This window comes from Tarenaya hassleriana, unplaced genomic scaffold (assembly GCF_000463585.1).
Source record: "Tarenaya hassleriana unplaced genomic scaffold, ASM46358v1 Cleome29, whole genome shotgun sequence".
NCBI lineage: Eukaryota > Viridiplantae > Streptophyta > Magnoliopsida > Brassicales > Cleomaceae > Tarenaya > Tarenaya hassleriana.
The window spans coordinates 626,183-642,480 of record NW_010966092.1 but is presented as its reverse complement, the minus strand read 5'-3'; the positions used below and the strand labels follow the sequence as shown (position 1 = coordinate 642,480).

The following is a 16,298-nucleotide window of genomic DNA, read 5'->3' as shown; positions in this document are numbered from 1 at the left end:
CCCCACTAATAAATTTTTTTATCCGCCACTGTGATCAAGTATATATAATATATACTTGATTTGGGTATAAAAAAGTATTCATGCCTCTCAAAAAAGTTAGGTAAGAAAGAAACAATATGCCAAAATATAAAATTTGAACCAAAACAAAAGGAAAAAAATGATAATATATTTTAAGAGCAAACAATAAATAGATAATAATTTAATACTTTGGATTTCCATTTGAGTTTTACTTAACTCCAGATTCAAAATTTTCATTTTTAAAATTTATATCCACTTTTTATATTTGATGTTTATGCAACACTTTTTTTCTATTGCACATTTCATTCGAAAACGTTATTATTTCACATTCTATTCGAAATATTTACGTATTTAACTTTTTATTAAAATCTAAAAAAATAAATTTTTTTTCCAAAACTCGCGATATTAACAAGAGAAAATTCTACAGAAAAACAATATGTGATTAAAACCATCGTTTACAACCCAACAGAGAAAACAAAAAACCAAACATCACACGAACACCATTGTTTCCCCTGTAAGCTTTTTATTTGGATCATTCACCACAAACCTTTTCTAGTTTCTATTTTTATTTTTTATATATATATTTTTTTAAGAAAACACACAAGAAGCAGTTATATATATATATTTCAAATCCAAGCAGGATTCTTGAGGGGAGCAACAACTGCCTTGACCTGCAAGTAATTGTGGAGACTGTATATACCCTTTTCTCGACCAATGCCACTCATCTTGTATCCACCGAATGGAATGGCCGCGTCGAAAACGTCAAAGCAGTTCACCCACACCGTCCCAGCCCTCAGCGCCCTCGTCATCCGGTTCGCTGTCTCGAGGCTCCTCGTGAAAACCCCGGCCGCAAGCCCGTACCTTGTGTTGTTCGCCCTCTGTATCACCTCGTCCAAGTCCCTGCAATCCACCACCATTCACACCCTCTCATTTCACTTTCTTACAGGGACAAACACAAAGCTTCCAACCGACAAATCTAACCCGCAATTGGGTACCCAAATTTTGGGTATTCAGCTGAGACCATATTAGGTCGGGTGTGTGGCACTGGGGGAACCCGAGCCACGGGTTGGAGTGTGGGTTATATCGTTTGATTACCCGTATTCGAGGGTAATTCGAGCCAAGGGGGAGAAGACAGGTGAGCTGATGTGGGTGAGGCCATTAGGGCTTTGAGCTTGAGGAAAATGACGAGTCTCGTCAGGCAAGAGGCAAGAGGCAAGCGACAAGAGGACACAAGCGGTGTAAGGAGTAGAGTGATTTCACGAGGGTTTGGGAGCGATTTCCCATAGCCTCGCTTCGCCGTTCCTCCACCTTATCTCTCTCCTCACTGCCTTATCTTTTCACCTCAAAATCCCCGGCTCATCCTCTCGCCTCATTGGCTGGGTACCCGAGCTATAGCCGCACCCCATAGGTATCCAAAACTTGGGTCCCCGACCCTCATGAGGCCTAGTCCGGGTACTTTGATTTAAAAAAAAAACGAGAAGATGAGATCGGGAGGTATCCGACGAGTACCCATCCTACCCACAAACTTATGGCATGAGGACTACGTTTTTGCAACGAGATTTCGTTGCTGGTTAGTGGTAGCTCTTGCATAAATTAAAGAAAAAGGGAGCGAGCGGTAAATTTACACGTACTTGAATTTCAGAATCGATTGGACTGGACCGAAGATCTCATCTCGAGCGATAAGCATGTCTTCCTGCTCGGACGAAAATGCAATAGTCGATGTCATGAAATTAGTATAAAAATTGTGGCAAGGGACTGAGTATTATCTCAAGGAAATCAAAACAAAGAGAGTACCTTAACATTGGAGAAGACTGTTGGCTGGATGAAGTATCCTTTGTTACCGATCCTTTCACCGCCGCATTCAAGAACGGCATCGCTTTCGAGCCCCGATCTTATGTACCTCATCACCTTCTCGAATTGCTCTGAGTCCACCTACGAAATATTCCCGATCATGAAATCGATTTACTGAAAGAAAACGAGAATGGTTTCACAAGAAACAAAACTCTTTCTTTTTCTTTAGGTGATGTATCCTAAAAATTGACACTAAACCCTAAACCCTTCTTATTTAGTTGGTGTACCTGGGGGCCTTGTTCGATGCCTTTCTTAAAGGGATCACCAACAGCACGTCTCAATGCTCGTGCTTTAGCTTTCTCTACAAATTCATCGTAAACTCGTTCATGGACATACGTGCGTGACCCGGCACAGCAGCATTGCCCCTGGAAAACAGATCCAAACATTCATTGAACAATGAACACTGGTCCATGCACTCAGTTACAGAGGCAAGTCTAGCAAAATTCTTGATAGCATGTTGAGAATCCGTGAAGCACTTTTGACAAGATCTTTTCTAGTTTCGGCAAAAACCTGGTTAAAGAACAGGGCAAAGTGTGCAAGCTCCACAGCTTTATCGATATCAGCGTCCTCGCATACAATGAACGGTGATTTTCCTCCGAGTTCAAGGGTTACCGGCTTGAGATTGCTCTTCGCGGCTAATTCAAGAACCACCTTGCCTGTTTCAGTTGACCCGGTGAAAGCAAGCTGCAAGAAACGTAAACGTTAAAATGAAAAACTTAGAAACTATATTCAGGATTTCAGAGCACCACCAATGTTGTCACCATCATAATCTAAACTTAGGAACTCAGTTTCTCAAAGGAAATAGTAAATCGATAAGAAAAAAAAGAGTACAAACCTTGTCTACATCCATGTGACTGGCTAGGGGAGCACCCGCCTCCGGACCATACCCAGAAACTATATTCAGAACACCATCAGGAAGACCCGCCTGTTATGAATTTACGAAAATTCCCACTAAGAATAGAAACAAAATACCGAAAAAGAACTGTTTTAGCTTAGCTGAACCTTTTTGTTTACCATAAACTTACCTCATGAAAAAGCTTTCCAGCATACAAAGCGGTAAGAGGTGTCTGTTCTGCGGTTTTGAGGACAAGGGTGTTACCGCAAGCAAGAGCCGGGCCAACTTTCCAAGCAAACATTAGAAGCGGAAAGTTCCACGGGATAATTTGTCCAGCCACACCAATTGGCTCGTGTAACGTCTGGACATGATAGTTTCCATCAGCTGGAACTGTCAAGCCGTGAATCTTGTCCGCCCAACCTGTTCACACCACATCGAGATCGTTCAAGAAAGGAATGAAAATCAACATGTCACGAAAAAGGCGAAAACTTTTTTTTTAGTAATTTGGATCAGTATAGAGACCAGCATAGTAGCGGAACAATCTGGCAAGCATCGGAATTTCAGATTTTGAGGATTGCTCATAAGGCTTCCCATTGTCCCACGTCTCCAGAATCGCAAGCTCTTCACTGTTTTTCTCGACCAAGTCGGCGAATCTCAGCAATATTCTCGACCTTTCCTGAGAGCCAAACACCATCCAGATTCGAAAAGAGAGAGAGAGGGTAAGAACCTAAAGCCCTTACTATCAATCTAGCAAGCCATCAAGCAGATAATTCTATTCGTAGACAATACTATAAGCAGTAGTGTTCATACATAAGCCGGCATTTTTGGCCAAGGCCCTTCATCAAAGGCCTTCCTAGCAGCCTTCACTGCCCGATCAATGTCCTCGGCATCGCCTTCAGCCACATGAGCAATGACTTCACCCGTTCGCGGGTCAAGAGTCGGGAACGTCTTACCTAAACTCCGAAATCCAGATTCACTATAAGTTCTCATGGATTAATCTATGGATTATCTCTGTAACTTCTCTGGTAAATAGCAGAGAACAATGTAAAAGATGGAAACTTTAATGACCGGAAGCTGAATCGACGAAGTTTCCATTGATGAGATGCTGGGTGTAAGAAACTTGAACCGGGGGATTGATGATTTCCTCAACAGCTGCAGCTGTTGTCGCGAACCCTTTGCTGTTTCTTCCACTGAAGCCATTTTTCCCTTCACATCACCACCACCACCACCATCATCATCATCATCATCATCATCGTTTTACCATTACTCTGATTCTTAAACCCTCAAATATTAAACTAAATAATATCCGAAGCAAATGGGTCTTAACAAATTGACTACTTTATCCCAGATTCACCCAGAAAATCGGAGAAAACCCAACCAAAAAAAAAGGAAGAAACCAAGTATCTTTTGCTGATTCAGGCTATGAGTATGGGCTTATGCTTATTTCAAACCAAAATACAAAAAAAAGAAAAGGAAAACAGTTGTGCAGATTCAAAGGAAGAGCCTTGACCGGGGGAGGGGGGCTTACCTGAAGAACGGGTCAGAAAAGAGGAAGAAGGAGCAGAGAGAGACCGAAAGAAGAGAGGGGAGAATCTGCGAGCCGCCATGGATGCCGGAGCTTCAAGGGCTTATCTCTTCTCTCTTGCTTCTGAGATTATTTTCGGTTATATGGGACACTGCATGAAGGATCCGAGGGTCAGGATTTATCCATCTCTACTCCACCAACACCACCATGTGTCACTCTCTCTCAGCAATGTATCGCCGTACTTTGTCCGTTTGTTTTGCGCTATTATTTTATTTTACGACGAATAAAGAAAGAAGAGAGAAAAACGACAAGACAATGAATGCACGCCAAACGGAACGTGATCATATCCACACAAATAAAAGACGACGATATTTTTCCAACCAAGAAAAATCGGTACGTAGACGAATGAGTGAGTAAAAAATCTACTTGCCTATAATTTCCTCCATATATATATATATATATATATATATATATATATATATATATATATATATTGTGAGTAGAAAAATATTTTTCCAACCAAGAAAAATCGGTACGTAGACGAATGAGTGAGTAAAAAATCTACTTGCCTATAATTTCCTCCATATATATATATATATATATATATATATATATATATATATATATATATGTTGAGTACGGTGCAACGTCGTTTTCTTTGGTAATTAATAGATTTCATCAAAACGTGGCTGTATATATGCAATCTCTTTAATAATATTGAAGGTACTCAACGGGTAAAGAAAGAATGAAAACTCTTTTTTAATCCGGATTGGAATCTTTACTTTAATTTTTAGATTATAAAAAAAAATCTGAGAAATAAATCTATATGATATAATTTTAGTTTTTTATATTTTTATATTATTTTTTTCATATTAAAAATATAAAAAAGAAACTATATTATTGAGTTAGATTTATTTCTATATTTAGCAACATTTTTTTTTTCACTTTTTTGGATAAAAATGGATATATACAACACAACGGTTTAGGGATAGCTTTGGAGGTGGACAGGACAATAATAGCGGTCCATCTCTATTTATTTTTTTTTTGTCTTGGAGTAGTTGGTGAGTAAATGAAGGTAGGCCATTCGTTTGTTGCCTTTGCTCTCACCAACCTGAATTTTTACCATCATTGCAATTTTTTTTTTTTTTTTAAAAAAGACACAAAGTAACATAAGAAAAATCATGTTAATATTAAAGTTTATGGATGTGAATAAATAGACTAAAGAGATGCCAAGCATTTTGGGATCGGAATATTCATATTTAGGATGTGATAAAAAATAAATTTGGAGATACGAATAATAGAATCTTCAACAAAACACACACACATATATATATATATATAGCTAGGGGTGATGTTTTGGTTCATATTTAAGAAGAGATAATAATAATAATAATAAAAAATTGGAGATACGAATAATAGAATCTTTAATAACATATATGTGTAATTCTAGGGGGTGATTTTTAGTTCGAAAACTTAGTTCCGGAATGGGACCAAATATTGTTCGGTCTAATTTGGTACGATCGAATAAATCTGTTTTAGAACCAAAATCTACAAACATCGAATCGAATCCAACACTACAACTTACCCCATCCAATTAACATTCGATTCTAATTTGGTATAATTTTTATAAAACCGGATAAATCGTTTTCGAATTATTCGATCTGATTTGGTATATTGCTTTAGAACCGAATAAAACGCTCTCGAACCGATACCGAATAGAATCTGACGCCAAAACCGAACCGATTAACATTCGGTTTCCGTTTGGTGCTCGTGTAACGAAATCGTGGCAAACCAAATCCCCACCAAAACCGAACTAAACCGATAAATATTCGGTTCTAATATGGTTCAATTTTAATGGCAACGAATAAATTGTTCCCAAACCGGATCTTACATATAATCAACGAATGAATTGGATTTATTTCCGGTTATACGAAGAACTAAAGAAACTAAACGGTCACATTTTATTTATATAAAGGAAATTTACACAAAAAAAAAACATGAACTGAAAGAAGACAAGGAAATGGATAAAGTGTATCAGAAGAAATCAGGGTCCTCTGGTTTGAACATCTTCGGCATCTTCAAGCTGGGATCGTCAGGATCAATGCTCGCAGATCCTCTCTGGTTTCCTTGGGCGCCTCTCTTCGTGTTCGCCGCGAATTTCGAAGCCAATATCGTCGCACTCAGGTTCTGGTTACTGCTGCCGCTGGCGTCATTCTCCGGCGAATCACCCGCAAATGACGTCACTCCCTCGTCATCGTAGCCGTAGCCGTAGTTGTAGTAGTAGCGATCATCTTGCTCCTGCTTAGCCAGTTCCACAGCCAGCTTCCTCTTCTTGTACCTTCTCCATGCCGCCTGTATGAAACAAGTTCCCCACGCCCTCCATTGATGCGAATAGTACCTGCAGAGGCTCGTTTCAGAGAAATCGAAGACTCGGGATCGGATCGGGATCGAAGAAACAGGAAAAAGGATTAAACTTTGACCTGAAAGCATGCTGCAGTCTCTTGCTGTGGAGACGCCTGAACTGGTTAGCCACGAACTTCAAGTCCTCGGCCCGGAGAGCGAAAGCCTCTACTTCAGAAAGGGTCTTCACCGTTCTTGTGGACAAAGGGACGTTGAGGCTTGAAGTCGCCATTAATGCCCAGGTTAAGAGCTCTTCTCCACAGAAATCTCCCGGTCTGAGTGTGATGGTGTTGAAGAAACCCGACCTCCCACCATCTGTAGTGGAACTCTCCATCTGCCCTCTTATGACAAAGATCATCTCGTTCACGGGATCTCCTTCCCGAATCACATACGTATCTTTCGTGTTTAGCGACGGTACGAGGCGTTCGCATATCGCATCCAAGAGCTGGTCGTCCATTTGCGCAAAGAACGGCACCTGATAAAGTTTTACGCAGGTTTTTGCAACGGTGAAAACGGTTATGAGTCCCGAAATCTCATGAAGAATAGAGAAGGGAATGATAATCTGACAAAAATTCCCCTTGAAACCAAGAAAAATGCAGAGGGAGAAGATGATGGAGATAGACAGAACACGAGATTGCAGAGAAGCTGCAGAAACAAAAGCAGTTACTTGACTAAGAAGCAAACGAAATTCGACGTATATATTTCCCATCTCGTAGTTAAAGAAAATCATGTTTATGAAGTTCATAATGTCTAGATGTGATCCATTGCTGGATTAGAAAGCTTTTATTTTCGTTAACATATCCAAAATTCATGGTAAAATCACCAGGTTGGTTATATAAGAGTTTTTTTTTTTTCACAAGAGATGAACTTACGCGGCGAACAAGGGCGAGGCAGAGGTGGCGTTGGATCTGGCGGCGAAGATCCAAAGGCAAAGCCCGCAAGATAGCTTCCTCGTCGACGCCTCGAGTGGTAAGCCATTTGTATTGGACGAAACGTCTAACTCGCTCCTGCAACTCAGTGGGCAACTGCCTGTGACTCATCCACTCTTCTGTATCTCTTCTTCTGACCCTCCACTCGTCCAATCTAGCCGTCGTCGATTGCAGATAATTCTTCAGGAACACGAAAACCACTGAGCCTTCCGAATGGGCGAAACAGAGAATACAATAAAAAAAAAAAACCCGTTCAAGAGAGTACCTGCACATTGCCTATGAGATGGGAGAAGAAAACCAGACCGGCAACGCATATGAAGCAACTGAATATGGTCTCGCTGCTGAGTGTACTCGCCGCAAGATTCTGTCCGTAAGAACTGCGAAAAAAACAAAAACGTGTTCTCAAATAAAAAAAACTCGGATTTCGGCCAAAAACTGTGAATTTTTTGAAGACCGAAACGATCGTTCACCTCAGGTTGCGAAGGCCCCACCAGAGGCAGTAGAAGTACTTGTCGATGAACGAGGCGGAAGTGACGTCGTTGGTGAATGCGTCGGCGAACATTCCAAACTGGAAATGCTCCTCGTCGTCGTTCCGGGCGTCGCAGTTGGTCAGGACTTGAGAGATTCGCATCCAGGCTTGCCTGGCGGGATCGTTCAGTGTCCCGCAGTCGAGGAAGATGGGAGCGCAGGACGGGGAATGAGTCGTGTTCACCTCTTTCCTGCACTCTCTTCTCCAGCAATCGTGCTGCCTCTGTATCGACAGCACGTACCATGCCGCCCCCAGGACCTGAAACACACGAAAGAATCACGAGAAAATAGGTTTAAATCGAGAAAGAGTTTAGAGCGACTAGGCAAAAGATTGAGAATCAAGTCAAAAGAGTATGAAATCGAGAAAGTGCGAAAGATCAAGAATCACGAGAAAAGAGTCTCGAATCAATATTAGTCTAGTGACCATGTAAAAGATCGGGGAATCGCGAGAAAAGAGCCTCGAATAGAGTACTAGAGTTCGGAATCTGCTCGGGTTTTTCGTCTCGTATCCAGAGAAACAACTTACGTGGCTCGCGAGCATGTAGAGCAAGAGATTGTAGGCAGCTCCCGACCAGGCGGTCCTAGCCACGACGCCGGTGGTTTTGATGATCCGACGGTTGAGAGGGAACATGACGAAGAACCGAGGCACGTACTGCAACAGCACTATCAGCGACAAAGTGTGGTTCTGATGGGCAGCGTACCTGAACTCTCCAGCGTTTGGAATCACAAACCAAATCATAATCTAAACCGAAAGAAGAAAAAAAAATCCATCAGTGAAAAAGAATCGAAAAACAGCCAGAGAAATTGCTGCAAAAAATGTTTCAGATTGTGAACCTGAGGGAGAGGGAGGGAGGCGAAGAGGTCGATGATGAAGTCGGATTTGAGATAGCGAAGGGCGATGGCTCTGCGATCAAAGACGAGCTCGCCTCGGCCAAAGACGCGGGAGCTTTTGACGACGAAGGCGGTCTTGAACTTGAGGAAGATGTGGAGGAGGAAGAAGAGGTCGGCTAGGGTTCGGAAGAATGTGACGAGGATGCCGAAGCCGATGTCTATGGACATGCAGGCCGTGTTGGCACGGACAATCGGGAGGTAGAAGTAGAGAGGGTCCAGGAATAGAGCGACCAGACACGTTACCAGGAAGATGTGGTTCCATTTCGTGATCAGATCGCCGCGTGGGTCGAGTGTCGTGTCCCAGACGGAGGACCGGTGGTGTCGCCGCCTCCGGAGAGAGAATGCCGACGTCGGAAATCCGCGGAAGCGGGAGGATGCGTAGACGTGGAGGTTGTTCATGTCTCTTTTTTTTGTTGGTGGTGTTTTTTTTCTGTTGACGGTAACAGAGACACGAGTTTAGGAGAGAGAATTAATGTCAGCCAAGAGAATGGCATATCATATATATATACATATATATATATATATATATGTATGTACATATATATGTATATAAATCAAGATAGATAGATAAGCAGAGATGTGCACTTACAGTTACAGACAAGACAAAGTTAGAAAACTTCTTAATCTACCGATTTGTCAGGTCGGGTCTCTGCATATAACACGTTCTCATACAAAACCCTAGATCACTAGCTTGCTTGTACGTCACGCAACATCATTCCTCGGAGCATTCTCAGCCTTTATCCCCAACAAAGTATCACCTACGATCCACGGAAAGCTCACGAAATTCACCCTATCGACAAGATTGGTTGGATGATAAGTTACGTAATACCATGCAGACGCTAGTTTTCGCCGTTCCTCGTCACCCCCTCCGCAGCTTTCCTCGAACCATCCCTTGGCCTCTCGCTGCAAATCCTTCACCGATAGCATAATCCTGTCTTTCATATCATCGTACTTACGCCTGTCTCTTTGCAGATATGTCTCCCGATTTCTGAGAGTACCAGTAAGAATCTCTTCCTCGGTCTCAACCTCGTAATACTTCATCAGTTCACTTAATTTCCCGGCATACTTGTCTCTGTGGATCTTTGCTGTTTCCAGAAAGGCTTCCAAGCCATTAACTTCCAGTGTCGAATCATACTTCACCTCAGCAGTCTCCCCAAGTTTCCTCTGGGCCAAGAAGTTCTTCACCGCACGGTAAAGTTTTCCAAACACAGAATCCGAGATGTATGTTGATCTCCCAGATCGTTCTAGGAAATCAGGGAATGCCCTTGGTTTTAAATCAAAGGGCATCTCGGCTGGAACTCCGGTTTTGGCAAAGTCCACAGCCATGGAATGGAGATTTGCTAGCTGCAGGCATTTCTCGCTTCGGGCTTTTTCTGGGTCATGATCCGCATGGATCAAATGTGCAGTTGAGATTACGCCCAGCGTGTCATTTATCATGTAATCAACGACGAATTTGTGGATTTCCTACAAAATTTTCACGATTTTAGGAGTTGAATCCTGAAAATGGAACTAGTGAAATGAATCTGCAGTCATGAGTTATGTGTCCTCAGATCAAAATTCACAGAACTAACCTCTAACTTCACTTCATGATCCATTATCCGAGGTCTGCTTCCAGCGTAGTTCATCGGAGGGTCCGTTTGACTCGGAATAAGCTTCTCATCCCAGCTAACGAAAAATTGGTCGCCGTCAAGATCGCCACCAGAACATTCATTTGGATGAGGCCTGTGGAAGTAAGTGCCTTTAGAAAACTAAAGAATTAACACAATCATCAAAGGCACAACATTGCAACGGGCTAAATCGAGATTATACCTTTCGCCCTTCTTGGGAAAGACGATGCAATCAAGAAATTCTTTTCCTTCCAAACCGACCTCATATACCGCTTCAAGAACTCTGACATCTCCGGGGTGAAGGCACGGGTTTTTAGTCACCACCACTTTTCCGATGACAATCGATGTTTTCTCATCGACATTGCGGAAGAAACTCTGATCCCGGGACTCTAGTTCTGCTTTCGTCAGGGTTACACGAACGTACACTTGGCCATACTCCAGATTGCCATCTTCATCCAGGCAGCCGATCAAGATCCGCCCTTTCGGGACCAATATCCTGCACCTACTCTTTAATTCCAATAACTGGCTCTCACAGTTTACACGGAGCATCATCGAGAGGAAAGGTTCTGAATTTGGGCCATACCCTTGCATCAACATCTTAACCAGCATATTCTTAGAGTTTTCTCCACCCAGTTTATGCAAAACATCTAATGCTGCATTTCGGTCTTCAAGCATTTTCCCTATTATAGATAAGTGTCCCTCTTGCATTGCCTCAAAAACCGAATCTTCTATCCCGAGCGTGGATAAAAGGCAGATGATTTCCCGGTTCAAGAAGCAAGGCATTGACTCCGTCCACCGGGTGATGTTTAGCATCCTATTCGTGGAATCAAACTTGAGCATGCTATTGCGCAGAGACAGCTTCCTGAAGGATTTACGGTCAACAGCAATAACACCTTTGTATCCACCATAGCGTATTTGAAACGCTGACGGGGTATGATCCAAATCACACTTTTGTGCAACTTGTCGAGCAAATGCTTTAGAGATTTTTCCAATGCCGTCTGAGAAGCAGTAATCGATGCCGTCAGTAGTCACTTCAACGTCGGGAATATGTTCAACGTCTTGGGCAGGAACAACAATGGTCTGCCGAGAAGCACTGAACAACTGACCCATCCTGGCTGCACATTTTGAAACACTTCGGATCTTCTTGAAACATCCCATCCAGTCTCTAATGTCGTCTGCTTTTACCTTCTCGTTAGAAGAAAACATCCAGACAGAACCTCCACGCAGTTGGCTCGCTGAGAAGGCCAGAAACTCAAACCTTTTGGACCCGATGGTGATCCCTTCTTTAAGGATTGACAATATCCTGTGATAGATTTTGGTTCTAAAGGGTTTCGCGAAAAAACCTTTCTTGACGCTCACCGAAAGAGCATTTGCCGGCAGCTTACTCCAATCTTCCTCCACGAAGGTAACTCTCATAAAATCTGAAGCATGTTCTGCAAAGTGTTTCACAACATAATTTGCCTTCTCGAGCTCTGGACCCAAAAGATAAATCCTCGAGGGGGTAACGTAAGCTCGATGACAACTCATTATGTTGTCATCAATTAGCCTTTTATAGGACGACATAGGAGGTTGGATCATGTTTCTAACCAGTGAATGCAACTGAGTCTTGACAAACGATACAGGGTCATAACAAACAGAGCTTTGCTGGTTCAATTTGTGGAGAATCATCGTTGCAGTCTCCACACTCAAGCTACCGAGAATGTTGATTAATTCCATCTTTGAAGCAGCAAAAAGACTAATTTTCTGGGTGTGGACTAAGGAGTTGAGCCGGAAAAGGATCTCATACAGCAGATTCTTCCCCAAGTCGGAATTCACAAGCGGAACTACTTCCAATGCAGAAGCAAACATTTTGCCCTCTTCTATGGTCATATTTTTCGGGGATTCCTTATAAAAAGGAAAAGATGAGAAAATATCCGAGACCATTGAGCCTTGCCCAAGTTCCAAACAAAAGCAAGTTGCCTGCCCGATCGATCTAATGCCTGAGAAGTCAGCCGTGCGAACCCAGATAAAGTTGAAATCTTCCTTGGAGAAATGGTACCGATCAGCTCTGAACTTTGGATCGATATTAGGTCCCGATACCTTTTGGTATATCTTTGGTCCATATTTTAGCTGGAAATAACAACATATTAAGAATCAGAACTGATCAAGGACAACCAGTGTCACTGAAATCAGTAACACATGATCAAAACATAGATCAATACACACCTAAACAAAACCCAGTTAATCAGAAAGTGCTTGATGCAACCATAATAACTTCCACGCTCCAGAGAAAGAAAGACACCGACACTAACGATCTCCAGTTAAACCTCATCCAGACAAGTACAAGCTTCTAAACTAATATCCCACTTTGGCGTATTCTATTTTTTGAACATCAAGCTTCAAACTGAACTAAGGGTGTCAACTCCAAATGTAACCAGAATGTCTAAATGACAAACTACTCAGAACGACAATGGAACCTCAATTTTAAGCTCCAGACAATGTCAGGGCCTAAAGTTCCGACCAGAATCAGAGCCGACAGGCTGAAAAACAAGTGAAGCAGACTGAGGAACCACCAACACATAAAAAACCCTAAAACCTACACCATTATCGCAAACACTTACTAGCAAGCATTGAAGAAGAAGAAGAAACTTTACCCTAATAACACACGCATTCAACTCAGACGAGCCATTGGTGCAGCATCCAATGGTTTCAACTACATCTTCAAACCTAACTTCAACCTTGTAACATTCGCAGTTGTGTGAAACCCACAGTTCCATTCTCTTTCTCTCCTCCATGATCCAACACCTGATACCATCCCATCTCTCAACGGCGCACAACCGCCCTTCCTCGCCCGCCGGAAACCCAACCGACAAAACAGCGCCTTCGATTCTGTTCCGAGCATCGACGGGTCGGGGGATGATGTCATCGTAGGCTTCGGAAAGTCTGAGGTTGTGGGACTTGAAGAGGAGCCTGTTCTGGGAGGAGAGGAGGAGGGCACGGGCCTTGGCGTCGAGGGAAGTGAACTGCACGCGCCCGGAGGAGCGTGGCATCCAGCGGTTGTGAACGGTCGGGATTTCGACGGCGAAGACGGTATCGTCGCCGATTTGGAGCTCAAGGAAGCGGAGGAGATCATCGGCCACGATGGTCTGGGGAATGTTGGAGACTCTAACCGTGGGTAGTTTCGTCTCCGTCGCCATGATTGCCGGCGAGAAGAGAAGAGAGAGAAGGAGAGACTCTGCTTCGAAGTTCAGTAGCAGAGGACGATTATGGGAAGAGACGGCATAAATACTTTGCGTTCACCCAAAAAAAAAAGGACTCTTCCTTTGACTCGATTTCTGATGCGTGGAATAAATACCCTAAAACAAATATTAGAAAATTCGGATTCTATTATTTCGGATTTTAACCGATTCAAATAGTATGGTTATATTTAATTAAAAATTATATACTCGGATATTAGATTTTGAAATAATTTTGGGATCAGATTGAGTCAAATTATATTCCATTTACACAGCAAAAAAAAACGAAATTAGGAAACGACAATGAAAATATATTCGTCCCACTCTAGAATTTTCATACCATGGGTGGAGAGTCTCTAACACAGACAGAGGGTCTTGGCCTCTTTTTTCTGTCTCCAGGCGACCCATTGCCAAATCTTAGGACAACAATTTCATGTTCTACACATCGAACATCAGAAAAGCCAACAACACAGATACGTTCTAAAGCTCTCCAAAAAAAAAAAAGAAAAAAAAAACCATTTCCAGCGGTTTATCCTTTTACCTTAACAGGGAAGCAGCAGCGGCTCAAGGAAAAAACCAGAGAGTTACTCATTTCAAGAAGATATCATATATCAGAATCAGAACCCCTAAGCATCTGAAGAGTCTGAATTGCAAGGCCGAATATCGAAACAAGTGATCACAACGCGTTTACCATTCTCCGCATCTCAGCACATCTTCTAGGATCTGGCTCGGCAAGTGCCCTCTCTGTCAGCACATGCTTTATCCGGCACATTGATTTCCTCACCTGCATTCAGAGGCTTATCGGTAAGATGAAGAACTTTGGCATCCCAAGACAGTGGCAGATACGCCCAGAAAGCTTAGGATGACAAAAACCAGTCAAATGTTAACTAGTGATATACCGGAGGAAAGAACTATGTAGATACATTCTTTGGGTGGTTTAAACAAATTGAAAATCGGTGTTAGATACAGGAAGGCCAAGCTCGTATAGTTAACTGAACTCTACTCGCAACTTGGGTTTGGACAGCCTGTTTGATAAAGTTCAGGGAGTCGCCAAGAAATTCTGTAGACGAGGATTATAAAGATGGCTGAAATTACCTTAGGAAGACGTTCAGGGTTTGGAAATCGCAGGTTCTGTGCCTGAAGCATTTGACGCTGAGTCATCAGCATGTTCTTCTCTTTCAGAAGAACATACCATAGCTTATGAAGATCATCCCATGACTTGAGGCGCAGTTCTGACGCTTTCCAGCTTCGACCTGATAACCATGTAGTTTCAAGGTTCAAGATATTCTAGCAGACAGATGTTCAAGTGAAACGAGCAATCTTTGATTGAGATTGAACAGTACTAAATCTCTGAGTGGTCTGAGCAAATATCTTCTACTCGGAGCCTTTTGAGTCGCAGAGAAAGCAAGACAAACATATAAGCATGCTTTATAAGAATAAGAAACCCAGGACTAAAATACTGGGCAGAAATCGGACACTCGATCTTACAGCAGCCAATAAGCTACATTGCCCTGTTATTTTACCTTACTGTAGATTAAGAGGGAGTCAAAAGCTAATGAATGCTCAAAGTAAAAACCCAAGACTTGTGAAATTTTGAAGAGAGAGATGAGGTAACAGATTGTACGTTCCTTTGCCAAATTTTGCTGGAGAAAGTAATATCGAGGGGAAACTACTACATGACCTAACTAATGTAGAGCATCAATGAAAAAGCTAACGACGCGAAAAACCAGAAATCCGAAACATTAGCACTACTCAAAACACTGAAATTCATAAAATCACCAAGTAGTGCCATGCCACATTTATACACCAGTCAATCACAGATCACGAATTGATTCAATCACAAACACAAGTTAATATGCATGTCTTGACAAACATTCAAAATGCTAAGCTCCCGGCAAACATCCGGATTCCGGAACATTAACCTTTTTCAAAACTCCCTTACCAATAATCACACGAGATGTATCCACACATACCTAAGAACCTACACGGGCGGACTAGCCATCATATCATGCATTTCTAACATCAATATCATTTCTTTCTACCAAGACAAGCCCGAGATGTTTTACGTGAAGCTCTCTCCAAAACTTTGTAAAGTAGCATTCACCAGTGATTAGTGAGACAAAATAACTCAACCCGGATCAAGTTCCTGTTATTAATTAGTTGCTAGTAACAGCAAAAAGGAAAGGCAAAACAAAGATAGCAACCACCTTATCACACATTTTCTTACACAAAGTATAATTGGAACTTGCAAGGCATTTCACGCTTAACCTTCTCCGTAGATTTAGACAAGCGTTCATCAATGTCAAGAAGTACAAACCAACCAAAGACGAGCGATTTTTTAGGTTCAAAAAGCAATGCACAACACAGGAAACTCACCGTATACAATGGGCTTGTCTTCTTCCTGGCTTCTATCCACCTCGAAGAACTCCTCGAGAGGGTTTTTCGCCGTCCGCCCAGTAGAAGCAGCCGCCGCGGCAGTCGACTCCGTTCTCGTGGTAG

At 42.3% G+C, this 16,298-nt stretch overlaps 4 protein-coding genes across 4 annotated transcripts in view; all 4 read right to left on the bottom strand.

The window, feature by feature from the left end:
- Positions 1-437: 437 nt before the first annotated feature.
- On the bottom strand, positions 438-4,457 carry LOC104818230 (aldehyde dehydrogenase family 2 member B4, mitochondrial). The gene is made up of 11 exons (XM_010547720.2): positions 4,233-4,457; positions 3,773-3,910; positions 3,515-3,657; positions 3,227-3,380; positions 2,895-3,124; positions 2,705-2,794; positions 2,380-2,553; positions 2,097-2,234; positions 1,813-1,950; positions 1,650-1,711; positions 438-918 (listed from the first exon to the last, which is right to left on the bottom strand). The coding sequence occupies exons 1-11, from the start codon at positions 4,309-4,311 to the stop codon at positions 645-647; spliced, it is 1,620 nt and encodes a 539-aa protein (XP_010546022.1). The 5' UTR covers positions 4,312-4,457; the 3' UTR covers positions 438-644.
- Positions 4,458-6,167: 1,710 nt separating this feature from the next.
- LOC104818228 (probable cyclic nucleotide-gated ion channel 16) lies at positions 6,168-9,651 on the bottom strand. Its single transcript, XM_010547718.1, has 8 exons — positions 9,567-9,651; positions 8,921-9,407; positions 8,613-8,828; positions 8,029-8,345; positions 7,824-7,935; positions 7,502-7,738; positions 6,710-7,104; positions 6,168-6,627 (listed from the first exon to the last, which is right to left on the bottom strand). The coding sequence occupies exons 2-8, from the start codon at positions 9,374-9,376 to the stop codon at positions 6,264-6,266; spliced, it is 2,097 nt and encodes a 698-aa protein (XP_010546020.1). The 5' UTR covers positions 9,377-9,407; positions 9,567-9,651; the 3' UTR covers positions 6,168-6,263.
- Positions 9,524-13,877, bottom strand: LOC104818229 (RNA-dependent RNA polymerase 2). The gene is made up of 4 exons (XM_010547719.2): positions 13,218-13,877; positions 10,787-12,693; positions 10,549-10,699; positions 9,524-10,441 (listed from the first exon to the last, which is right to left on the bottom strand). Exons 1-4 carry the CDS (start codon positions 13,758-13,760, stop codon positions 9,680-9,682), a joined length of 3,363 nt encoding a protein of 1,120 aa, XP_010546021.1. The 5' UTR covers positions 13,761-13,877; the 3' UTR covers positions 9,524-9,679.
- Positions 13,878-14,089: 212 nt separating this feature from the next.
- Positions 14,090-16,298, bottom strand: part of LOC104818227 (39S ribosomal protein L47, mitochondrial-like) — a 2,903-nt gene continuing 694 nt past the window's right edge. The window contains exons 3-5 of the mRNA XM_010547717.1: positions 16,176-16,298; positions 14,895-15,052; positions 14,090-14,583 (exon numbers count right to left, since the gene is read on the bottom strand). The exon at positions 16,176-16,298 is cut by the window's right edge and continues 1 nt beyond it. Of these exons, the coding sequence (XP_010546019.1) occupies positions 14,476-14,583; positions 14,895-15,052; positions 16,176-16,298 (389 nt within the window). The 3' untranslated portion in view covers positions 14,090-14,475. The remainder of the gene's footprint in view (positions 14,584-14,894; positions 15,053-16,175) is intronic.